At 44.3% G+C, this 26,812-nt stretch overlaps 1 protein-coding gene across 1 annotated transcript; it reads right to left on the bottom strand.

The window, feature by feature from the left end:
* Positions 1-425: 425 nt before the first annotated feature.
* Positions 426-20,343, bottom strand: CCT3 (chaperonin containing TCP1 subunit 3). The gene is made up of 14 exons (XM_036343597.1): positions 20,313-20,343; positions 16,675-16,736; positions 15,868-15,918; positions 15,720-15,782; positions 14,875-14,971; positions 10,535-10,652; positions 6,598-6,784; positions 5,529-5,678; positions 4,964-5,096; positions 4,477-4,558; positions 3,248-3,428; positions 1,723-1,968; positions 1,315-1,446; positions 426-757 (listed from the first exon to the last, which is right to left on the bottom strand). Exons 1-14 carry the CDS (start codon positions 20,341-20,343, stop codon positions 653-655), a joined length of 1,638 nt encoding a protein of 545 aa, XP_036199490.1. The 3' UTR covers positions 426-652.
* Positions 20,344-26,812: the final 6,469 nt, after the last annotated feature.

The following is a 26,812-nucleotide window of genomic DNA, read 5'->3' as shown; positions in this document are numbered from 1 at the left end:
AGAAGGCAGAGAAAAAGAATTCCAGGTAAGACAGGAAGGATTCTAAAAGCTACAGGCTACAATATCAGAAACAGACATTCTATGTGCTTTAGGACACATGTCTGAGCCCTAGCATGAATTGGGTGTTGCTCTACATACAACCACAGATGAGAAACATCCATGGTTTGGACAGGTTCCTCCTGTTCTTTGGGCGGTGAATGCAAGGTGACGCTTCTTTAAATTTTACAGTATCATCCTTTGAACTTTGATTCTTTCCAACCAGCATCTACTGAGAAGTCTGAAGAATACCCCTTCAACAAGGCAAATAAAAACATTTAATGACCCTATTCCCATCTCCCTTCCTCCCCAGTGAAAAATTCTGCCTCTTCCTTCTTTGCCAGGAGGCAGAGAAATAACCCAAGGTTGAAAAACACATAACAACTGTCTCAAATGACTTAGATTTAATCATCGGAAGCAAACTAAATGGAAAGCTTACAATAGAGAAGAATTACATGTCAGTGCCTTTTGCAAACTGAGCCGGGACAGAAAGGGACTGGGGCTGCCCCTCAACCTGATCCTTTCCAAACAAAGACATCCACAGTGTCCCTGGCCGTCTGGCTCAGGCGAGGAGGAGACTGTTGGCTCTGTGTGTTGAGGTCACCTTGCCCACCACTCACTCCTGGCCAGCATCAGGAGCCCCGCACGGCTGGCTGTGGTCATCGCCCTTCTTTTTGTGGCCTGAGACGATGTCATCAATCCGCAGCAGCAGCACTGCCGTCTAGGAGAAAAACCACAGGCCCAACGAGGTCAGCAGAGAAGGGAGGGACATTATCACCCGGCTCCTCCTCCACAATTACCATTTTATCTGAAAGCTATCCTTTCAGAGTGTTAAATTAAAATGCAGCTCTTCCTAAGCCAGGAATGTAGCTTGTACACCTTGCTTTTTTATTAATCCTCACCAGAGGATATTTTTTCCATTGATTTTTTAAAAAAAAGAGAGTGGAAGGGAAAGGGGAGAAAAACATTGGCATGAAAGAGACACATCAATTGGTTGCCTCCTGTGTGTGCCCCGATTGTATTGAACCTGCAACCCAGGTATGTGCCCTTGAGCCTGCCACTTTGGTGCTCGGGCCAATGTTCTAACCACTGAGCACACCAGCCAGGGCACCTTGCCTTTTTATATGAGCTAAAGGTAAGTGGGGGAATGGAATTCCTTGCGGATCTTTGTGGGAATACTCTGCCTTCCATACCCCCTCCCTTCAAGACGGGACTGAACATACTGGTTTCTGGTTATCTGGGAATAAACAGTATAGCATTTGCCTTGGGGTGCCTCACCTCCACTGCCGTCTTATATATTTGCAGTTTTACAGCCAATGGCTCCCAGATGCCTAGTTCTTTCATGTCCACCAAAGTACCTGTTTCACCATTTACACCCCAGGTCTCACAGTTCTCCTGGGTATGCTTGGCCTGTAGTTGGAACAAGCATAAACAGTTAAAGGGGGAAACACTGGGAATAAGTAAGCTAGCAGGGAACATTAGGTAAAAAACTAAACCAAACACACTGGATTGGGAAGGACAAGATAAGAAGAAATGGCAATGACAACAAACAAGTCAAAAATTAGGAGCAGAGATATTAAGGAAGCAACCTATAAAAGAGAACCTGGATAGACAGATGTCATCCATCCTCAAGCCAAACACAGCTTTCTCTACCCCATCAAGAGAACAGCATGAAAAGGAACTCACCCGAAGAGAGGTAAGTAGACGAATGGTGCTGGCTCCACAGTTCTGGATAAGGGTACGAGGGATGACCTCCAGGGCCTGAGCAACAGCCCTGTATGGCCACTGCTCCACACCAGTCATGGCCTTGGATTTTTCTGTCAAGGCATGGGCCACAGCCATCTCACAGGCCCCACCCCCTGGCACCAGCTGAGGGTCCAGGAGAACGTTGCGGCACACTTGCATGGCATCCTGGAGGTTGCGTTCTACTTCCTGGGGAAAGCAAACAGATAGTATGAAGCAAAAGCTCGATGACTCAGGGACAAATCAGAGGCACCAAAGGACTTCCTGACGGCCAAGTTCAGCAACCCACCAACAAGGGCAACTAAGAAAGGTCCTTGGAATCCCTACTGGACAAGGCAGATGCTAGTTACCTTGGGCAAACACAGTAACTGCAACTGCAAAAGGGCTGGGGATGGGACGGAGGTGTTATTCTGTGGAGTTAGGTTTCTTACTAGCTATGTGCCTTTGGGTAAGTTACTTAACCTCATTGAGGTGGGAAAAAAGCAGTATTTATGCCCTGGCCAGTAGCTCAGTGGTTAGATCGTCTGCCTGTGTTCCGCAGGGTTGCAGGTCCAATCCCCAGCCCCAGTTGGTGCATATGTGGGAGGCAACCAATCGATCTGTCTCTCTCACACTGATGTTTCTCTCTCCCCCCCTTCCACTCTTTAAAAATCAATGGATAAAATATCCTTGGGTGAAGATTAACAAAGGAAAAAAAGTAATTTCAACTTAAAAAATAAGGAAGCAATGACTGATTACCAGGTGTTGGGGGATGATGAATCACTATTCAATGGATACTGTCTCAGTTTTGCAAGATGCGAACCAGAAAAAGTTCTGGAGACCTGTTTTACAAGAATGTGAATATACTTAAAAAGTAAGCAGGCCTGCCCTAACTGGTTTGGCTCAGTGGATAGAGTGTTGGCCTGCGAACTCAAGGGTCCCAGGTTCGATTCTGGTCAAGGGCATGTACCTTGGTTGCGGGCACATCCCCAGTGGGGAGTGTGCAGGAGGCAGCTGACCGATGTTTCTCTCTCATCGATGTTTCTAACTCTCTATCCTTCTCCCTTCCTCTCTGTAAAAAAATCAATAATATATATTAAAAAAAAAAAAAAAAGTAAGCAGGCCTGACAGGTGTGGCTCAGCAGTTGAGCGTCAACCCAGGAACCAAAAGGTCACTGGTTCAATTCCAGGTCATGGTCTGGGCACATGCCTGGGTTTCAGGCTTGACACTCAGGAGGGGGTGTGCAAGAGGCAGCCAAATCGATAATATTTCTTTCTCACTGATGTTTCTAACTCTATTCCTTTCCTTCCTCTTCCTAAAAAAAAAAATAATAATCAATAAAAACCTTTTCTTTTTTTTGAAGAAAGCAGGAGAGACAGATATGTGTGGCTACAGATCAAAATTAAACAGCTATACATGAACAACAGGGTGATTTTAAGCCCTCTGGGAAACTCAAGAAATTCAGTCACACTTTCAAGGCTGACTCACCGAGAGAATCTCTTTGCTGGCCCCCCGGAGAAGAATGGTACAGGCTTTGGGGTCTTTACACTCAGTGATAAATGTAAAGTACTCATCTCCAATTTTCTTGATTTCCAACAGGCCTGCTCCTGTTCCAACATCGTCTTCTCTCAGTTCCTCTGGTCGGCTGACTATCCGGGCCCCACAGGCTCTATTGATTAGATGAGGGAGGAGGAGGAACTAGATGATTTCAGTTATTTTTACTCATCTTCCTAGTCCCTAGAGTCTGTGGCTGGGGATAAGGGCAAAAGTGGACTGCTAGAAACATTGCTACCTAAAATTCAAGAGGTCTTGGCTGCCTGGTGAAATAGGTTTTCAAACATGTGTAAGTGAAGTAAGTTTCCCTAAACTAATTCAGCTTTATAAATAAAAGTGTGCCCAGCTAAGGCAACTACTATAACCAGGTACAGTTTGGACAAATGAGCTCTTACACATATCTAACATGAACATACCACACAACAGTCATTTCTAGAAGAATTCATTCTGTATACCTAGTTAGTTTCAAAGCCAATAATAGGACTCTACTAAAGATGATGCAAAGGCAAGTAAGGAGGAAGGTGAATAAGTACCTAAGCATATGTCTGACCCAATTTTAATAAATGCAGGACTAACATTTTATTTGTCATTCTTTTCCCCCACTCATGGACGTGTAGACAATCAACTAAGTATATGTGCATATGCCCAGAGCCATTTCAGAGCAAGCTCAAGTATAAAAATCGATTTGGATCTATGATATACTCTGTAATGTTGAGGCAGGCTTATATTTTATGTATATAAGTTCGCATTAAAAATTACTGGTATCTGAACACAGGCATCAGTGCAGAAGTAGTGAGTGAAATCTAAAGTTTCATTAACAGCAACTGAGGACCAATCAAGGAAGCTGATGGTTCTGCTATATTCTGAGCTAGTTAAAAACATGCTACTCTGTAATAGACCCCTACACCAAGGTAGCGACCAGAGATATCTAAGTAGAAGCTGGTCACTACTGGTTAGGAGCAGTACAGAAGAGACTCATACATTAGACAACTGTTGGATTAAAGGACTTCTGAAAAGGGCAGAGAGCTACACCCAAGGCCTATAACTGATTTGGCTGATTGTATCCTATGTTAGACCTTTTCAGGTAATGACAACTGCATTATGAAGCTACGAAATAGAAATACTTGGAAAGGAAGAATCTTATTTTTACCTGGCCTACTCACCTAGCGATGCGATTATTGTCTGTCTTCCGGACTCTGCGGATGGCTGTGATATTGGCCCGCATGAGGTAGTGCTGAGCTAAATCTGCAAACCCAAGAGCAGAAGTAAGCTCAAAACCAGAACTCCTGGGTTCTGAACTGGTTTATCCTCAGATCCTCAATGTACCCTAACCATCACATGTTTATTATATTCAATCTATGCCAACATGGGGAGAGGGGCAATCACCCACTCTCTTCTACCTCAACAGTAGACTAAAAAAAATGAGTAGAGTCCAGCCCAGCCGGCGTGGCTCAGTGGTTGAGCATCAACCTATGAACCAGGAGGTCCTGGTTCAATTCCTGGTCAGGGAAAATGCCTGGGTTTTGGGCACGATCCTTAGTAGGGGGCATGCAGGAGCCAGCTGATCAATGATTCTTATCATTGATGTTTCTCTCTCTCTCCCTTCCTCTCTGAAATCAATAAAAATACTTTTAAAGAGTGGAATCCTACCTGAGATGCCCTTTTCAGTGATGACCACGTCGGGCTTCATATGGATAATGTCCTCACAGAGCTGCTGGATGTATTCTTCTTCCATTTGGAGGATTCGGGTAAAGTCTTCCTCTCGTGTGATCTCAATGTCAGTCTGTGGGTGGAAAGTCATAATAAATTGATTCTTATTCACAATCCTTATTTAATAACCTCCAACTACTTTGTTTTATTTTCCTTTAGCACTTCAAAACTAAATTAACTACTATTCTATGTTCTACTGATGCATTAGAAAAAGTGACATGGTAGTGTGGAGTTGAGGCCAAACAGAGCTGGCTTCAAACCCTGATTTGACCAGTAATCAGCTGTGTTCCTTAATCCAACTTTTCTGATCTTTAGATTCCTCATCTGTAAAATGGAAGTCAAAACCAACTGCCTTAAAGGGTTGTTGTTAAGAATCAGAAATTACATATAAAGGTCAGTAACTGACACTTAGTAGGCATGTAACAAACATATCTTTTATTTCCCATGTACATATTAATAGTTAGATTCCTATATGAAGTTTAAGGAATAGAACCAGGAACCTTACCTGGCTTTCTCCTTTCTTGTATTCCAGAGAAGAATCCAGCAGCACTATGCGAGGGTTCTTGATGTAGCGCCGCATTCGTGGATGGGTCACATCTTTGTTAATCATGACTCCTCGTAAAACACATGAGTCTTCAATAATACCCCCAGGTATCTGCGCAAAAGATCCACTTTAATCCACAACCAGGAGGAGACAATTTCTCAACTCTCTTCCCAAATGTTCATCTTTCCCAAAGGGTCACTATTTTGAGTTTCCAAAGTATCATTCTTCCATGAACCTCAAAAACAAATACTCTTACAATCACATTTTTTTCCCTCTAGTAGGCACATCAATCTTGGACCATAACACCTAATTTGAAGATCAGGTGAGACTCAGAAACAGAGACTGACAAATATTTAATCACAAGGGGCTCAGATTTCTACTTCCTGAAAGATATTCCCACAGAATTTTAGGCTCAGGGCTCCATCTACTGGCCACAAGATATGAATGCTACTTTAAAAAATATATGCTTTTATTGATTTTGGAGGAGAGGGAGAGATAGAAACATCAATGATGAGAAAGAATGATTGATCAGCTGCCTCCTGCATTTCCCACAATGGGAATTGAGCCCGCAACTCGGGCATGTGCTCTGGCCTGGAATCGAACCGTGACCTCCTGGTTCATAGGTCAATGTTCAACCACTGAACCACACTAGCTGGTCTATTAATGCTACTTTTTGATCTTAAATTAATAGGGAGATGCAGAAAGCATTCTGGGGATTATTAACAGTATATTGTAGAGCCTTTCTTTATATACCAACCAAGTGGCTGATATGTACACAAATACACAAACATGGAGACACCAATAAACCTTTCTTTAGCCCCTATAAACTTTGTGTACGGACAGCAGTGAAGGTAATAGAATTATTCCAGGAATACCCTTTATCAAGTTTTTGTTTCCCAGGCAGCAAATATTCTTCTTCCTAGTTATAACTATAAAGATATATTGCTCTGATTTAAACCTATTTCATCCACAAGTGGGATGACTCATGCTAGGAAACAATTTGTCTCCAAAGTATTAATTGGAAGTTTACCTTTTCCACCTTTGCGTATTTCTTGATATCAATCTCCTTCCGACCGTTCTCCTCAAACTGTACAGTTTTGACAGCATCCAGGGCAATGCTGCAAGCCAAAGAGGACCACCGACTGATTGCTTTGGTAGTAATGGAGCTGTTGATAATGTTCAGCATCATATCTCGGTTAGTGGTGTCGACGGGAGTACTGGGGAAAAGAAAAACAGGTAATATGCTCAACAGGAGTCTTGTATATTTAAGAAAGTCCCTCATCTATATCTCAATGATGCTAATAATGGGTCAAAAGGCAGAATTAGGGAATCTGTTCCTTTGTAGGAAACTAAAAGTGACATCAAGTAATCTTGTCCATCCTTCTCCCTTTTCAGCAAGATTACAACTAACCCATCCCTGAAAGGTATATCAAATCCTCCAAGTAATCTGTTCCCATGTTTGACAACTCTTCTACACTTACATATAGACTTTCAGTAAAAGAATTTGTTCTTCACCTTCTGCTTCAACCAAATAAAAATTCTAAAACTTTTACAACTTGGGTCAAAAAATGTTTGGTTTTTGAAACCTGACCCCTAGCAAATTCTGAGTTCCTCTTAATTATCAGCCTCAGCCCTGGCCAGTGTCTCAGTGGTTAGTGTCAGGCCATGCACCAAAGAGTCATGGGCTTGATTCCCTGTCAAGGGTACATACCTAGATTGCAGGTTCAATTCCCACTCCACTCGGGGCACATGAGGGAGGCAACCAATCGATGTGTCTCTCACATCAATGTTTCTCTCTCCCCCCCTCCCTCTTTTCCATTTTTCTTAAAAAAAAAAAAAAAAAAATCAATGAAAACAATATCGCCAGGTGAGGATTAACTACAAAATAACCAGCGTTGGTCTGTACTATCCACTTGAACACCTGGTTCTATTCTATGTAGCACCTTAATGCATGGGGCACCACATAGAGTTTATTGTTTTTACATGTCTGTCTCCCCTAAGAAAATCTGTACATGGTAAGAACACTTAGAACCGCCAAAGCCGGTTTGGCTCAGTGGATAGAGCGTCGGCCTGCGGACTGAAGGGTCCCAGGTTCGATTCCGGTCAAGGGCATGTACCTGGGTTGCGGGCACTTCCCCGGTGGGGGATGTGCAGGAGGCAGCTGATCGATGTTTCTCTCTCATCGATGTTTCTAACTCTCTATCTCTCTCCCTTCTCTCTGTAAAAAATCAATAAAATATATTAAAAAAAAAAAAAAGAACATTTAGAACCATAAAATGAAATTGTAAGTGTTCTTTGATATCATCTTGTCCAAATTTTCACATATTACTTAACTCTTATAAAAACAGTGTAAGGCACATAATATACAATCACTAAATATTGTTGAAGTATGCATTTTAGGGAAGAAGCAATAGCTCCAAAAGTATTATCAAAGATATATATGCAATTATTGCTTGATAAAAAGAAAAGCTTTCTAATGATTCAGCTCCACACACTCATATCCTTTGGGTATTTCTACATTCTTTTTTTAAAAATTATTATTATTTTTTTAATCCTCACTTGAGGATATTTTCCCATTGATTTTTAGAGAGAGCTGAAGAGAGAGGGCAAGTCAGAGAAAAATATCAATGAGAGAGAAAAACATCGATTGGTTGCCTCCTGCACCAGCCCTGACCAGGGCCCGGGTCAGGGAGGAGCCTGCAACTGAGGTATGTGCCCTTAACTGGAATCTAACCTGCGACCCTTAGGTCCACAGGCCGACACTCTGTCCACTGAGCAAAACCGGCTAGGGCGGCTCTACATTCTTATAAAGTTTATTTCATAAAAATAATTTAAATCAAACTCTTCATCCCCTAAGAGTGCCAGATAGATTATCATATACTTTATAATAGCAGGCAGTACAATACGGGTACAAAGCTTACCAAATTACTAGGTACTTATGTACCCAATGATCCAACCATTTTATATGAACATTTTATATGAACATTTTATATGAACATTATAGATTTTACTCTTAAAACAATTTATTTTTAATCAAAAGAATTTTGCATATCAGTACTGGCAATTTTGAAAAGAAAAAAAAAAAAGAATTTTGCATTCTGCATGTTGTGATTTAACTAACATTCCCTAAGTTAATTATTTTTTTTGAAAATGTTTTTTTTTTTATTTTTAACATTTATTTACTTATTTATTATTTATTGTTTAAAGTATTACAAAGAGTATTACATATGTGTGAAAATGTATTTTTATTGATTTTAGAAAAATAGGAAGGAAGCGGGAAATAGAAATATCGATGAGATAGATAGAAACATGGATGAGAAAGAAACATCAATCAGCTGCCTCCTGCACACCCCCTACTGGGGACTGAACCTACACCCCCGGCATGTGCTCTGACTGGGAATTGAACCAGTGACCTCAACTGAACCACACAGGTCAGGGTATAACATTCCCTGAAGTTAGAATTCATGAGTTTCTATATTCCTTTCATTACCCTATTAGCACTCAGCAAAAAGATTAACAAGTTCTTTGATTACTACATGGGATTTAAATAGCATTTTCAGTCCCAGTTACCATCTTTCACAGCATTTTATTTTATTATTATTTTTAAAATATATCTCTTTATTGATTTCAGAGAGGGAGAGATAGAAACATCAATGATGATAAGAGAGAATCATTGATTGGCTGCCTCTTGAACGCCTCCTACTAGCGATCAAGTCCGAAACCTGGGCATGTGCCCTTGGCCGGAATCGAACCTGGGACTCTTCAGTCCACAGGCCGATGCTAGCCACTGAGCCAAAACGGCTAGGGCCACAGCATTTTATTAGAATACTGGCTGAATTAGTTATAATCATGCATATGGTAGGATATTTTAAAACTTGTTATTACAGTTATCTAACTCCTTATTCTCCCCATAGGAATCTAAACTATGCCCTGGCCGGTGTGGCGCAGTTGTTTGGAACGTAGTCCCATTCACTGCAAGGTCATGGGTTCGCTTCCCTGTCAGGGTACATGCTTAGGTTGTGAGTTCAGTCCCCGGTTGAGGTGCATATAGGAAGCAGTCACTCAATGGTTCTCTCTCTTTCTCTAAGATCAATATGCATAACCTCGGCCCAGCAGGTATGGCTCAGTGGTTGAGCGTCGACCGCATGAACCAAGTCACAGTTCAATTCCTGGTCAAGGCATATGCCCGGGTTGTGGGCTCAATCCCCAATAGGGGGTGTGCAGGAGGCAGCCAATCAATGAGTCTCTCTCATCATTGATGTTTCTATCCTCCTCTCCCTTTCTCTCTGAAAAAAAAAAAAAAAATACACACACACACACACACACACACACACATACATATATACATACGTATATATATATATGTATATATTAAAAATAGAATGAGGTGGTTAAACTCCTGTCTTTAAAAAGCAACAAAACCCTAGCTGGTCTTGCTCAGTGGATAGCACCTCGGCCTGTGGACTAAAGGGTCCCGGGTTCAATTCGGTCAAGGGCACATGCCCGAGTTGCCAGCTCATGCACGAGGCAGCTGATCAATGATTCTCTCTCATTACGCATCACTGATGTTTCTCTCTCTCTCTCCCTTTCTCTCTGAAATCAATAAAAATATATATATATTTTTAAAAAGAATCTAAGCTTTTAGAAGGTAGGTCTACTTTACTTACTACACATTTCCCACCATAGTGCCTAACATGGGAACCAGAAGATAACATGTAACCAAAATGTAACAAAGAATTAAACCTAGTTCCTTTTTATTTGGCTTCTTTGTATTCTTTGCCATTTTCTAAAACTTTTATTTCACTTATCCTTTACATTTTGTTCTCCCCTTTGTTCCTCCTCACAAAATGATACAAAGGGTTAAACCACAGTGTGTGATATACCTGGACTTCGTTTCACCCAAGAACAGATCGTTCTTCCAGGCCTCCCATAGTTGATCCTACCCACTTCTGGTCCTCCCGTAGTACCTGATTTTCTTAAGGGTGTTGATCATATCATCCAATGCCTTTCGATAAGCACTGATCACCACCGTTGGGTGCATCTGCTGCTCTAGGAAGTGCTCAGCCACAGAGAGCATCTCTCCCGCTGAAAAAGGATACAGACACCATAATGTTTTAAAAAGTACCTGGATATAAAGGCAACTTCATTATGCTTCTAGAGATATCTTACCTTTCGTCCTAAAATAGTCCATTTGGCTGTAAATACTATGCCAAATTGTACACTTTGTACAAGGCAACTAATAAAGAAAATACCTTCATTGTACATATTATAAAATGATCAAAAATTGATCCTATGGTTTATTTTCTTGATCTAACTATATATGTTATCACTTTTTCCAAACAAAAGGCAAACATTTTTCCAAAAACTCTAAAACAAAGAAAAACACATAACAGAAAATTGACTTATTTCAACACCTTGGATGCAAATTGCTGGTACTAAGAACAAAAACAGAACACAAAACCTTACACCTGGAAGAATACCCAAAAAATGTACAAAATTTACCCTCTGGAAGAGGAATTATTAGTAAAATGTCCCTTTCTTTTCAAATTTGTCTTTACTTTGTAATTAATACACACACAAAATAATACAAAAGCTTGTTTCTAAAAAAGTAATTTAACAAGAGAAATGTAAACGTATTTGGTTTTTCACAAGTTGCTTATACTACCTGCCCACAGGCATCAATTTTTTAAATTTACACAAATATGCCCAAGTTTGCATGCATACTCCTTATCATGTACTCAAATGTTTGAATTTAATACTTTGTACCAATTTCTAAGTGACCACCATGTATACTGAAAGATAATCAAATATTTTAACAAGATGCTCAAATAAGTTAGCTTAGAGCCCTGGCCAGTGTGTCTTGGTGATTAGAGTGCCAGTCCGCACACCAGAGTCCAGAGCTCGATTCCCAGTCAAGGGCACGTACTTGGGTTGCAGGTTTGATCCCTGGCCCTGGTCAGGGTAGGTACCGGAGGTAACCAATTGAAGTCTCTCTCACATCAATGTTTCTCCTCCCAACCCCCCATTCTTTCAACTCTAAAAAATCAATTGAGCCGAAACCGGTTTGGCTCAGTGGATAGAGCGTCGGCTTGCGGACTGAAAGGTCCCAGGTTCGATTCCGGTCAAGGGCATGTACCTGGGTTGCGGGCACATCCCCGGTGGGAGATGTGCAGGAGGCAGCTGATCGATGTTTCTCTCTCATCGATGTTTCTAACTCTCTATTTCTCTCCCTTCCTCTCTGTAAAATATCAATAAAATATATTAATAAATAAATAAATAAATAAAATAAAGCATTAAAAAATCAATTGAAAAAATATCCTCATCCTCAGGTGAGGATTAACAAAAAAAAAGGTTAACTTAAAAAGGATATGCCAAAGGGGGGGATGAGGACACATTTGTAATACCTTAATAAAGAATTAAAAAAAAAAAAGGATATGCCATTAAATAGAACAGTAACATAGAAGATGTCTTTAGTGATGGCAAAATTCCCTCTCTCCCTTCCTTTCGTAAAGAATTATGACTTTGCCCTAACCGGTTTGGCTCAGTGGATAGAGCGTAGGCCTGCGGACTGAAGGGTCCCAGGTTCGATTCCGGTCAAGGGCATGTACCTTGGTTGCGGGCATATCCCCAGTAGGGGGTGTGCAGGAGGCAGCTGATCGATGTTTCTCTCTCATCAATGTTTCTAACTCTCTATCCCTCTCCCTTCCTCTCTGTAAAAAACCAATAAAACATATATTTAAAAAAAAAAAAAGAATTATGACTTTACTAGAGGCCCGGTGCACAGATTCGTGCACCGGTGGGGTCCCTTGGCCTGGCCTGTGCCCTCTCACAATCCGGGACCCCCTCAGGGGATGTCAGAGAGCTGGTTGGGCCCAAACCCCACAGGCTAGGCTGAGGGACCCCACCGGTGCACAACTGGGGCTGGGGAGAGACCATGGGAGGGCTCCAGGGTGTGTTTGGCCAGTCTTGCTCAGTATCAATCGGCCGGACCCCAACAGCAAGCTAACCTACTGGTTGGAATGTCTGTCCCCTGGTGGTCAGTGCACATCATAGCGTCTGGTCGAATGAATGGTCGGACACTTAGCATATTAGGCTTTTATTATATAGGATTAGATCATCTGGAAAACCAGATGGGCTGAGCCCCAAAATGGCGCTAGCCGCTTTTTTTTTCTTTTTTAAAGCGACATATATCTGAGATACCTAGATTCATGAATACTTAACTTACCTATTATCTCCAGGAGATTCAACTAAGATTTATTAGCTAGAAAATTCTGCCTGATATCTAAAGATCATCATCTACCCCCAAAAATGAGAAAGCATCTGAAGTCTTTCCTGTTTCATCCTCCAAGTTTTTCTTTAGAGTACAGAACTGGTCATATGTAATTCCCAATCCCCAACAGAATTTAATCTAAAGATGTGATCAGTTGGTGGTGACACAAGTAAATTTCCCACCCAAATCACTATTCTCAAAATGCAGTACACAAAGGCAATTTAGAAATAATTTAAAATGTCCCCTTTTAAAAAGTTCATATAATAGCCCGGCTGGTGTGGCTCAGTGGTAGAGTGTCCACCTATGGAGCAGGAGGCCAGGGTTCCATTCCCGGTCAGTGCATACACCCAGGTTGTGGGCTCAATCCTCAGGGTAGGGCATGCAGGGTAGGGCATGCAGCTGATCAATGATTCTTTCTCATCAATATTGCTATCTCTCTCTTCCTCTCCTTTCATCTCTGAAATCAATAAAAGTATATTTAAAAAAATAAAAAGTTCATATAATAATTTTTTTAATAGAGTCCAGTGGCCAGGTAGGACTCTATTATTTAGGCATGTGAGCCAACACCAGAAATTGGAATCACTAAAATATAGTTCTTTCCTCATTGCCTAACACTGCTGCTGCAATCAGATTTTTAAAAATGAATGCTTTTGGCCTGGCCGGCATGGCTCAGTGATTGAGTGTAGACCTATAAACCAGGAGGTCACATGGTTTGATTTGGTCAGGGCATATGCTGGATTGCAAGCTCGATCCCCATTGTGGGGCATGCAGGGGGCAGCCGTTCAATGATTCATTCTCATCATTGATGTTTCTATCTCTCCCTCTCTCTCCCTTCTTCACTGAAATCAATAAAATTATGTATTTTTTTAAAAAATGCTCTGGCCCTGGCCGATGTGGCTCAGTTGGTTGGAGCATCATCCCTTACAGCAAATGGTGGTGGTTTGATTCCCGGTCAAGACACATACCCAGGTTTTGGGTTTAATCCCCAGTCAAGGGAGCGTGCAGGAGGCAGCCGATTGATGTTTCTCTCTCACATCAATGTTCCTCTCTCTGTCTCTCTAAAAATCAATTACAAAAATTTTTTAAATAAAATACAAATGAATGTTTCTGTTATAAAAATTTCACCAACCTAAAACTTATACAATAAGTAAAAGCAATATACCAAGTTTTAAGAAGTGATCCTTTATGATCCTATAAGTGGAACGATTAGTCAGTAAAACGTAACAATCAAGACTCATTTTCAATTTGACTACTCACTAAAATTTGTAATGCCAAAATAGGTATTTATATCACTTTCATGGTCAATCACAGACATGTGCAGAGATGAGAAATTTGAATCACTCAATGAATACATTCCCAGGTGAGGTTGAAGAAGACAATCTTCTGCCTTGTTTTAGCTCTCAGTGTAAGCAAGTTCCCTTTATGTCATATATTTAGTACAATGTTTTTGTTCATTTTGTTGATTTCACTGTTTAGAACGGCCCCCAAATATAAGCACTAAAGTGCTGTCTAGTTTTTAAATGCAAGAAGACTGTGATGTGCTTTATAGAAAAAACATATTACCTTTGTTTAGGCATGAATTATAATGCTATTGGCCATGAGCTCAGTGTTAATAAATCAATATTAGATAAAATGTCTTTAAAACAAAATTAAAAACACATAAAATAAGGTATATATATTTATCAGTTGAATGTGACCAGAGGCTGACAGGTACCTAACCCCATATTTCCCCCAGGAGTAACGGTTTAGTATTTGCTAATTTAGTTTGTGGTGACTTTTAGAATATAATTTACTGTGACTTATGAGAATCGCCTGTATTTTAATTCAACCAGATTTACACAGCTCATGCTATACTACTTATGAATCTTTTATACTCAATTGGAGAGAATACATGGATAATTAACAACATGTTATTTAAATATTTGTAATTAGTAGATGGGTAACAATTTCCTTCTTAAAATAAGACAGATATTATTTCTGGCAAAAATCTCCTGTTTCAATCCTATTTTCCTTATCAAACTTCCATTCTTCTCTTACCAAGAATAATTACTGATGTGGTCCCATCTCCAACCTCTTCATCCTGTGTCCGGCTAATTTCAATCATGGACTTGGCTGCTGGATGCTGAACTTGAATCTGAAAAGAAAAATGCAGACTGCCACTAAAAACAACACTACTCAAAGATCTTCTCATCCACTCTTCTTGACCCTAATTCTTAAGCTTCTTGCTTCCATACTTACTCCCTTTTTCTCTGTTTTACCATAGCTTGAAAGATGAAAAGTGGCCCCCAAAATATCTAAGTAAATCACCTTTCCAAGTCCCTTTCTTTTTAGGGAAAAAATGTATTATGTCAACTGAACTACTGAAGTTTTTTGAGAACAGAACAATAACTTATAGCTTATTTACTGGGAGCACCACTGTTATGGTTGAATTATGTCCTCCAAAAGGACATGTTGAAATCCTTCCCTCTTGCAACTGTAAATGTGACTATATTTGGAAATAGAGTCATTGCAAATGTAATAAACAATTTAAGATGAGGTCATACAAATATTACGGTAGGTTCTAAACCCAACCACTGGTGTACTTATAGTAAGAGCCACAGGAGAATGCCATATGACAACTAAGGAGACCGAGTTTACAAGCCACGGAATGCCACGGATGTGGTCAAAGGCAAAGAAGGATTCTTGCCTAGAGTCTTTAGGAGCATGACACCATGATTTCAGATTTCTAGCTGCCAGGCTATGAAAGAGTAAGTTTTTGTTACTTAAGTCACACAGGTTGTGTTAATTTGTTCCAGCAGCCCTAAGAAACTACTCATCATCATCTACACATAGCTTTTTGAGTATTTTATTAAACTGTTAGAAAGCATAATGAAAAGTCACACCTCTCGAAGAATGGCATTGCCATCATTAGTCATCACAATGCCTCCCATTGGATCCAAAAGCATCTAGGACAAAAGCAAAAGTTATATTTCAGTGTTCCAGATAAGAGAAAATCTGTAGTCGATGAGTTTCAATAAGAAATAACCTTACCTTCATCATAGACTTGGGTCCCAAACATGTTCGGATGATATCTGCAATAGTCTATTAGGAAGAAAAGGAAAAAGATGTAAGTACAAATCAGAGGATGATGTCAGCGTGTGTGCTAAGAAAGGGGGCATCAGTAACCCACATCACCTCTAAAGTAGGGCTGGCAGCCTCTTTAGATATAGCATGACTGTGGCTAAATTCTGTCCTTTGTTTTTCCCTTTTGGGAATACTTTCAGGGTAGATGTAGAAAGAAATGACTTTTCACAAGAAAAATGGGGACATGCCTTCCAGAGCTTCCGTTTCCCAGTAGTCCAGGTAAATGGAAATACATGTCTTAATATTTCTTTCCATGAAAGTGGCCTTCACACCATGCTAAATCAGACCTAGAGCTATTTCATTCAAAAGATATTAAATACCTATCCAGGATCTACCATGGCATTAGGAATACAAAAGGGAATTAATACAGCCCTTCCCCTCAAGTAACTCAGTCTAGTAAGAGACAAACACAAATCCTATATAATAAAGAGCTAATTAGACCAAAGAGCAGAACCACCACCTGGATGGCCTTCTGGACAAAGCCAGGGCTGTGAGGGCCGAGCCCCTTGCACGAATTTCATGCACTGGGCCTCTAGTAGAATATAAAACAATATGCAGCAATGGAATTGTGCAAAAGTTACAATCAGAAGGCTATTAGACCTAATTCAGAGATGGAGGGCTTCCTTCTCCCTAACTGCAAACAGATACAGAAATACTAGGGAAGGCAGCTGAGGAAAAATTATTACACTTAAAACAACTTCAAAGATATGCTACCTTGGCGGCATTGATGTTTCCAGATTGAACTTTTCTTCCAGATTCACGCTTTACATTCTGGCCTAATATAGGTAAAACAAAAGACAACAGCTCATGATTGTACCATTGCATATAAGCTATGGATTCCCCCACCATTGGAAAGAAAAACACACACGTTTCATGGGTGTATATGTAGATGAAAGCAACTGGCCGGGAAGCGTATTTGCCTAGACCAGTGGTCGGCAAACCGTGGCTCACGAACCACATGTGGCCCTTTGGTCCCTTGAGTGTGGCTCTTCCACAAAATACCACGTGTGGGCACGCACATGCAGTATGATTGAAGCTTCGTGGCCCATGCACAGAAGTCAGTTTTCAGCCTGGGCAAGTCTATTTTGAAGAAGAGGAGTTAGAAGAAGTGGGGGGTGTCAGTCGGTCGGGCAACGGGAGACGCGGCACAGGCGGGCCGCGGGATAGCAGCGCACGCTATTCATGCACGAGTTGAGTGAGCCAGTCAGTCAGCAGTCTCATTGTGCAGTGGTTGGTGCTAGTCCGCAAATCGAGCGCGGGTGACAAAAGTAAAGTTTATTAAGCTAATTTTAGGGAACACTTTGAAGTGAAAGAAGATGTAGTGTTGAGGATTGAGAAAGGTATGTTGAGATGGTTTGGACATATAGAGAGGATGAACGAAAGGAGACGAAACAAGTATACAAGACGAGTGCGGATGGGAGAGTTGGAAGGGGTCGACCTCAGCAAACGTACCTCAATCAGGCTGAGGACGTTTTTAGCAAAGGCCAGCTTAGGAGTACCCTAATTAAGTTAATAACAATGTACCTACCTATATAGTTTAAGTTTAAAAAATTTGGCTCTCAAAAGAAATTTCAATCGTTGTGCTGTTGATATTTGGCTCTGTTGACTAATGAGTTTGCCGACCACTGGCCTAGACCGTGGTCCCAATATATCAAAGATCCAGGAAGGGCACATACAAGAATCAGCTAATGAATGAATGAATAAGTGGAACAACAATGTTCCTCTCTCTCTCTCTCCCCCTTCCTCTCTAAAATCAATAAATAAATTTTAAAAATAGTTTTTTAATTGTACTTCAACTCCTGGTATACTAAGAAACAACCCATGCTTCAACTTTGGAATCATGCCACCACTTTCCCTCTAACCAAACATTCATGTATTTACAGCTAGGATTCATAACTGAGATCCATGAGTGGGCCTCAGTAGGAAAGGGAAATCCCTGAGAGTATATGAGAAAATGGGAGATAATGTACTTTTGTCTGGGAAAAGGATCTATAGCTTTCACTGGATTCTCAAAAGGCTAGTGACCCCAAAAAAGCAGCAATCACTGCTTTATGTACAAAGGGAAAGAGTTTGAGGGTTCATATTTTCCTGCTTGGATAAGGAGAATCACACTCCTTACAATTATTGATCGTGCCCCCACCCCCAGGTGTCCTGTGGAATGAGAACACAGTTTGCAAGATATAGTCATTCCATGTTTGGATATAGTAATGCCTCACCCTAGCCAGTTTGGCTCAGTGGATAGAACATCAGTCTGTGACCGAAGGGCCCTGGTCACATCCGGGTCAAGGCCACATGCCCAGGTTCTGGGCTTGATCCCCAGCAGGGGGCATGCAGGAGGCAGCCGATCAATGACTCTCATCATTGATGTTTCTCTCTCTCTCCCCCTCTCCCTTCCTCTCTGAAATCAATAACAAAAATCTATTTAAAAAACAACAACAGCCCTAACTGGTTTGGCTCAGTAGATAGAGCGTTGGCCTGCGGACTGAAGGGTCCAGGGTTCGATTCCGGTCAAAGGCACATGCCTGGGTTGCGGGCTTGATCCCCAGTGGGAGGGCGTGCAGGAGGCAGCTGATCAATGATTCTCTCCCATGTTTCTCTCTCTCCCTCTCCCCCCCACTCTCTGAAATGAATAAAAACATATTTAAAACAACAACAACAAACACCCCCCCCCCAATTTACTATTTATTAATATATTTTATTGATTTTTTTACAGAGAGGAAGGGAGAGAGATAGAGAGTTAGAAATATCAATGAGAGAGAAACATCGATCAGCTGCCTCCTGCACATCTCCCACTGGGGATATGCCCGCAACCCAGGTACATGCCCTTGACCGGAATCGAACCCGGGACCCTTCATTCGCAGGCCGACGCTCTATCCACTGAGCCAAACCGGTTTCGGCTTTATTTATTTTTTTAAATATATATTTTGTCGATTATTTACAGAGAGGAAGGGAGAAGGATAGAGAAGTTAGAAACATCGATCAGCTGCCTCCCGCACACCCCCTGCTGGGGATGTGTCCAGCAACCAAGGCACATGCCCCTGCCCGGAATCGAACCTGGGACCCCTGAGTCCCCAGGCCGACGCTCTATCCACTGAGCCAAACTGGTCAGGGCTGTGTATGTATTTTAATAGGGGGCCCAACTGGCTACCGCCACTAATGCCAGGGGTAAATGCGGGACACACCACTCACCCCAGGGCCCTCAACGGAGACGAGCCAGTGGTTCTAACCAAACCAACAAACCTATGCTCGTTTCCCTCCTCTCTCCAAACTATACACCCCCTACCATTTACATCTAAAACTTCCACCCAGGGCCCGCAAAGCGAGCCCTTCACAACTCTCAGGATTTAGGTTCCCATTCCCGGCTGTGGTGAGTAAGCAGAAACCTTTCTCATCAACTCATCAGAAAGGTTTTTTTTCTGGGCTAAGCGGAATTTTTCCTGAAAACAGTTATTTCCCAGGCATAGAGAACATGGATGAACTCTGAACAGCATTCAGCACACAGAGGTTGGCGTCTTGCAGGTGTCACACAGACGTGACACACAGAATGGAAACACACGGCGGGGGGGGGGGGGGGGAACAATGAACGGGGTGCTTGCTAGTCCTAAGGGAACGTGGGGTGCTCCCACGGGGTAAGGAGAGCCAGTGAGAAACGCGGGAAAACTCAGGCTGGTTAGTGGGAAGGTGGCCACGCAGGGGATCCCGGGGGGTCCTGGCAGCGCATCCGAGGCCGACCCGCCAGTTACTCGAGGAGGAGGGAGGGCGGGGGTTGCCGAGCGGAAATGCAAGACGGCTGATCCCGAAAAATGAACAAGGATGCCACTGGCCGTCCGCCGGACGCGCTCTTAGGCAGTGTACCTACTCATTCATTTGATCCTCGCGATTCTACGGGGAAAATACCGTTAACCCCAATAATACAGAGGTTAACGCTCAAGTCAACCAACATGGCCGAGGCCACACCGGCTACTAAGGGATGGACCAGGTTATAAAGCTAGGTCAAACTGAAAATAAAAAACACAAAACACAAAAAACATGATCCATTTACCTACACACTGACAATCACGTAAGGAAGGGTTCGGGGGAAGGGGGGGATGAAGAACGAAGGCCGAGTGGGAAGGATCCCAGCCGAGTAGCCGTAGGACGAGGGGCTGGGCGAGGGGAAGGGCTGTCTGCGTCGGTGAAGACGGGAATGGGCTCAGGGAAGGAAGGAACGAGGAAGCGAGGGCTTCCCAAATAAGGAGGATGACTGGAAGCCACCGTGGCCGGACCGCGGCGGGACTGGGCTGTGGCAACCCCGAAAAGTACGGCCGAGCGGGGAGAAGAGGGGGCCTCCCTCCGGCTCCCCCACAACTCACTGAGCACGAGCACGGGACGGTGGCCCATCATGGCGGCGCGATGCAGAGCCCGGTACCCAGAGCGGAGGAAAGCGGCAGAAGCTTCTGGAGAAGGAGCCTGAGAGAAGCCCAGAAAACGTTGCCTCCGCAGGGCTTACACCTCAACCCGCTACCCTCCGGGTCGCCACCAATCACCGCACCCACATCGTTGACAGGCACGAAAATGGGCCAATTGACATTCTCAACTCCGCCTCCCACGCAAGAACGGCGGGGCAAGCTCGGTAGAGAGCGCGCGAAGCTGGAAGTGGAGAGCACTGGCGCTTGCGCAATAAAGCGGCCGCTCCCGGCCGCGTGCGGGGCGATCCTAGGCGCAAGCGCGGAGGCCCGGGCGCTTGGCTCGCACGCCATTGCGCATGTCTGTCAACTACAGGGTGGGTGCTGGGTGGGGTTGAGGCTTTCAATGCATAGTGCAGGTAGGTCATTGGACTGCCTTGCGGCTCAGCTTCTCTCGGGCCGCGAAGGCCGGGAAAGGCGTGACAGTTTCCAGTCTTTCGCTCCAGCCTAAGCCAAGTGGAGGAATAAAGGGGTGGGACTTCAGCGGCCCGTTGAGGGAAGACCTGGCTGCGGGGTGGTATGGGAGTTGTAGTTCTATCGGGCTGGCCAGCATTTCTTGGGGGCACGCTGCGAGTTGTCGTTTTTTGGGTTTTTTTTGCCTCTGGACTCGTTGCTCTGCTTGGACCTTACCCAGTTAAGGCAAATGTTTAAACTGAGGCTATGAGTGGTACCAGAGGGTGATGGCCTCTTTGCCCTCCCCTCTCCCGAATTATTCTATCCGAAACATTTTCTCAAGTTCCCTGTAAGGCTTTGAGAGTTTCTTCATGCCCATTGCCTCCCCTACCCTTTTCATCCACGCAACTGCTGGTCTATTACCTCATAGGAAAGGAAAAGGCCTGATACTGCAAAAATTAAACGTGGACAGAACACAGAGAGTAATTGCCCGTTCGTAGGACACTGTTAAGGTTTAGTTAAATTTATGTGGCTTTTGTTTTTTGTGTCCCCCGCCCCCGAAAAAAAGAAACACTAATAATGGAAACAGCTGTTTTCCAAACCAATGAAGGGACCGTGAGAGCACGAACAATACAGGAATCACACCCTTTCACACTTTTTTCCTCCCAAAACTGGAACAGCCTAAGATCTGCTGGAGAGAACTTGTGAAATTGTCAATAGTAAAATAATAGCACGGGTTGTTGGTCACGTGATCCTGTGATTCTTTCCCAGGCACCACACCTATTGGTGTTCTGATAGAGCAGCGTACTAGTCATCCTACTAACAGAAAAGGTGTGTCAGAGGCCCTGCTTCCCTTCCCTTAAAAGCCAGGCCTTAGCTGCTCAGCATTTGGGAAAATGATTCTAGTTGTATGTGTTTTTTCCTCTTACTTGGTTAATTGGAAAGTATTTGTTCTGCATTTCCCATTAAGTGGGAATGTTGCTGTATTACCAGTGCCTAAAACTGGATAGGCTAAATAATAAATGCTCAATAATTACTTGTCAAATGAATATAATATTCTTCCTTTGTATCTCCTCTTAATACTTAGAACAAAAATTTGTACAGTGATCCCAGAAGACACAGTGTTGATTAGAGCGAACAGATACTCAGTTTGAGTAGGACAGTCACACTGGTGGCCAGGAAAATGCCTGAGGCCATCTGACTATCCACTTAACTGTAGGTGGAGGAGATTACTTTTTAAAAAAATTATTTTATTAATTTCAGAGAGGATGGAAGAGGGAGAGAGAAATAGAAACATCCACGATGAAAGAGAATCATTGATTGGCTGCCTCCTGCATGCTCCCCACTGGGGATCGAGCCCGCAACCTGGGCATGTGCCCTTGCCCGAATCGAACCTGGGACCCTTTGGTTCACAGGTCGATGCTCTACCCACTGAGCCAAACTGGCTAGGGCGGAGGAGATTACTTTATCTGAGAGACCTTACTATGTCATAGTGTGGACATGAATGAACTAGCTCTTCTTGCAGAGCTAGTTGTGCAGTGGCCAAGAGCATGACTTTGGAGTTGACAGGCCTGGATTTGATTCCAGCACTGCCACATACTAATGGTGGAATCTTAAACAAATTTCCCAACTTACGTTTTTTCAAAATGTGGATAAAGCTACCTACTTCATAGGATTATTGTGAGAAATATATAAAATAAAGAATGTAAAGCACCTTTTTGAATTTTCTCTTCTGCCACCTTTTGCTGCTCCCCAAACTCATCCTCTGTTATTGTCCAGTCAGAAATATGGTTCCTTTAGTATGGATTGTGTGTAAAGTATTCTTCAAATCTTACAACCCAGTAGGAAATGCGTCCTCATATATCTAGGGAGGGCTCAAATTATTTAGAAGTGCATTGCATGGAAGTTAACAAATTTTTCAAATGGTGAAGGATGGTACTCAATCAACCAAGCCACACTGGCCAGGGCTCTCCAAGCGGTTAGTAAGCCAATTCCACGGCGACGATGGGGACCACCTGTGCCCTCATCTCCTAATCTAAGACATCCATTCTACAGGTAAAGCAACCCCGGGTTTTTTTATACCTTCCTATAGTTTTCATCTGAACCTGCCTCTGTTTATTGCCCATCTTAGATGTGGCACTTCTGCCTGAATCCAGAGCTTTGGGTGTGTCGAGAGCTTGAAAAGTAGAATTTGGGCCGAAACCGATTTGGCTGAGTGGATAGAGCGTCGGCCTGCGGACTGAAGGGTCCCAGGTTCAATTCCGGGCAGGGGCATGTACCTGGGTTGCGGGCACATCCCCAGTAGGAGATGTGCAGGAGGCAGCTGATCGATGTTTCTCTCTCATCGATGTTTCTGACTCTCTACCTCTCTCCCTTCCTCTCTGTAAAAAATCAATAAAATATATTTTAAAAAAGAAAGAAAGAAAAAGTAGAATTTGGAAGGGGAGAGTCAGAACCCTGGAGGGGTCCTCCCAGCTCACTCCAGGGAGCATCTTCCCTGAGACCTGCTGCCCCAGCCCGTCTCCTATCTTCCAAACCCAGGACCTACTGGGTTTGTTCCATCTTCTGGCATTTACAGACTATTTGGCCGGATTTCTGTGCATAGTCAAGTCACCAGTTTCAAGTAGTGACACATTCTAAAACAATACAATTAAAAAATTTTTTTTAAATTAATGATGCACATTAATGAAAAATCAGGGTGGTGGTGGTTGTTCCTGTTCCTAACAGTTGTTTTCCATTGCTGTACAACCAATGCATAGAATAGTCCCTGACACATAACTGGTTCTTGAGAGATATTTGCTGCATATTTGAATGTTAATGAAATGAAATACTTAAATAGATAAATATTTATTGAATGAATATGTGGGAAGGATAATTTTGTTTACAAATGATCTGGCTGAGAAGAAAGGAAGGTGAAGACCACGCTGAGAGCCCCCCACGGAGCACACATAGGTCAGCCAAAGGCATGAATGAATGAGTGCACCCCTTTCCTCTCCAGGGCCGATGGCGGGAGCGCGCCCAGGTGCCCCCTCCAGGGAGCTAACCTAAGCTGCAAGCCCAGGGTGAAGGTGCTGGTGTTGGAGGAAGGGGGGCCAGTGGGTTAACTCCGCTCCACCGCCAGGTGGCCCGCTGTCTCCAGGTGAGGGTGGACAAAGCAAGTGGGAGGAAGAGGAAGCCAGAAGCAGGGGCAGAAGAGAACAGTAACCATCACATCTGTTGAATGCTTAGGAAATGCCAGCCCTCTACATCGATTATCTGGGATCCTCACAACATTTCCACAAGGGGAATATTATTATCCTATATATAAGGAAACATACAGTTCCATTCCCAGTCAGGGCACACGTCCGGGTTGTGGGCCCGATCCCCAGCAGGGGACATGCAGGAGGCAGTCGATTAATTCTTTCTCATCACTGATGTTTCTATCTCTCCCTCTCCCTCCCTCTCTCAAATCAATAAAAATATAATTTTTAAAAACGTGAGTGAATGAATGAATCAACACATACATGAACAAACAAATGCCTTAACTCTGGTGCTTTGCAACTTTTCTCTTTTGTTGCCCATAACTGTGTGGAGAAAGTTAATTGGAACTAAGGGAGCCAAGTGGCTTTGGGATTTCTAAGCCAAAACAGCAGGGAGTAGGGAGGAGGTGACCCTGATAAAGGGCAGCTCTAAGCAACCCCGAGTTACTCAGTAACCTGAGCCCTGGTCCCCATGGATGGCCTGGCCAGGCTGGGCCAGGGCAAGCAGCAGACACCGGTTCCCCTTGGCTACCCTTTAGGTGCTCAGCTGGTCACAGCTGGAAACTAGAGATGGAAAGTCTAAGATTGGACAGACCCCAGGCCAGGCAGGCAGGGAGCGGTGACAGAGTCAGGGGCCCTAAGAGGAGGTCTGAGGTGGCGGAAGGAGCAAGAGATGAGGCCCCCAAATCCATCAGAGCTTCCGGGGCCAGAGGAGGCAGGAGGGGGCACCTAGAGCTTGCCATCACTGGGTGAGCCGAAGGAAAACCATAGACTGAGCCTTCCCAGAGGAGGTGGTGGGCCAGGAAACCCTCACAAGGGTCTTGATCTCTGCTGGGCCAAAGGGTGAAACCAGCTGGTGCTCACTAGTTGTTAAAATACCAAGATTGCCCCATACAAGCTGGTAAGGAGATGTTGTCCAAAGGTCTTCAAGTGTACCCTCTAGCGGCTGGCCCAGCTATCCTGGCCCTCCAAGGGCTCCCTCTAGACCTCTCCGCAATCCAGCACATAAAGGGTTAGCCCCTGCCAGGGCAGGGGGCCTCCAGGACCCAACCCAGTTACTGGTGTTGACTGGAATCCCAGGAGCTGGCCCAGGATTGGCACCAAATGGATGGCTGTTGAATGAGTGGATGAGCAACAGAGAGGGAAAACCAGAGATCCTGCGGAATTTAGAAAAACTGGGTCAACAGGTCAGAAAGAGAGGAGGAGGCTGGAATCAGGGAGGAAACTCCCAGGGATGCTAGGAAGGCCCAGCTGAGAGGCCTTGCTCTCTCTGGGTCTGCAGAGACTCTTCCCCTTGTAGGGCCTCCCCAGACCCTGCCTGGGCACCCCAGAGCAACGCCTACACCCAAACAGGGCTCAGAAGCAGGCGGTGCCTCTGGAGCAGAAGGCCGAGCCTGGGAGGATACCCAGATGCTGATTTACCAAGAATCATTACCCAAAGACGGTTGACCAGACACCCACTGCCCACACCGCTACACAGCAGGAGCTGGAAAACAGCTTTCCTGCTGATCAAGTAGAGAGCCTCTGGGCCAGGGGCCAGGGGCCAGCGAAGGCCAGGGAGCATGCCTGGCCTGCTGAGAGCAGTGCTTCCAGAGGCTGCTGCTACCCAGAGGCTGGTCCCCCACCCCCCTGCCTGCCTGGCTGGGCACTTAGGTCAGGAAGTTGGACACCTAGAATTCCCACACTGTCCCCCAGAGCCCACGCTGGCCCAGTGGCTCAAGCCCATGAGGGGAGGTGGGGGAGGAGGTGAACTGGAGAAAGGAGGAGGGTCAGGGCCTCCTGAGAAGGTCGTTGCCCGGTGGGGGAAAGGAAGGGAGGGGGCCCGCACCCTTAAAACTCCAACCCCCCCCCCTCCAACCTGTGTAGTTTAAAGAGTGTTTCCCAAAGAATAAGTGCCCCTTAAAGGCCCCACCTGCCCCTGCCGGTGTGCTCAGTGGGTTGGGTGTGGTTCCTTGCACCAAAAGGTCTTTGGGTTCCCGTCAGGGCGCGCCCTCAGGCTGCTTGCTCCAACCCCTGTAGGGGGCGTGCAGGAGGCAGCCGGTGGATGTTCTGCGCCAGGATAGCTGGGCCAGCCGCTAGAGGGTACACTTGAAGACCTTTGGACAACATCTCCTTACCAGCTTGTATGGGGCAATCTTGGTATTTTAACAACTAGTGAGCATAGGTTGTTAAACTACACTCTTTAAACTACACAGGTTGGAGGGGGGGTTGGCCCACGGCGTATCTGCTCTGGGGAGTGGCTGGCGCCTGTGGACCTGCACCACATCTCCCGGGAATGGCAACTCTTCCTTCAGGCAGGGTCTGGAACCTCTTCGCCAACACCCACAGCCCCTGCAGCATGACAGGCCCCTCAGTCAGTAGGGTGGCAACGTCGGCAGAGGGTCTCCCCTTTCACTAGCCCCTCTGACACTGGCCTTCAGGTGCTCTTCTCGGAAGCGCCTTATGGCCTGCAGGTGTCAGAACCAATAGTCCAAGTCCTCCACCTGTTTAGAGCCCTCCAGTGGCCCAGCATCCACGGGGTAGAGGCACATGCCCCTGACTGGAATCGAACCTGGGACCCTTGAGTCTGCTTTCAAGGTCTTTTTAGACTCCCACCCTCAGCCTCAGTTCCTGAACGCACTGGACATCACACAGCCAGGCTGGTGTCTATACTCAGCCCCTTCTTGAAATGTCCCTCTGCTTTCTTCACTTGCCCCAGTTCAGGGCTGTCCTTCTAGACTGCCTGTGGACATCCCCTCCCAGGAAGTCTCCATTGCGGTCCCCTCCCTCCTCTCC

This window comes from Myotis myotis, unplaced genomic scaffold (assembly GCF_014108235.1).
Source record: "Myotis myotis isolate mMyoMyo1 unplaced genomic scaffold, mMyoMyo1.p scaffold_m19_p_18, whole genome shotgun sequence".
In the NCBI taxonomy this organism is placed as follows: Eukaryota; Metazoa; Chordata; class Mammalia; order Chiroptera; family Vespertilionidae; genus Myotis; species Myotis myotis.
The sequence above is the reverse complement of the archived record's forward strand: the minus strand, read 5'-3'. Positions and strand labels throughout refer to the sequence as shown.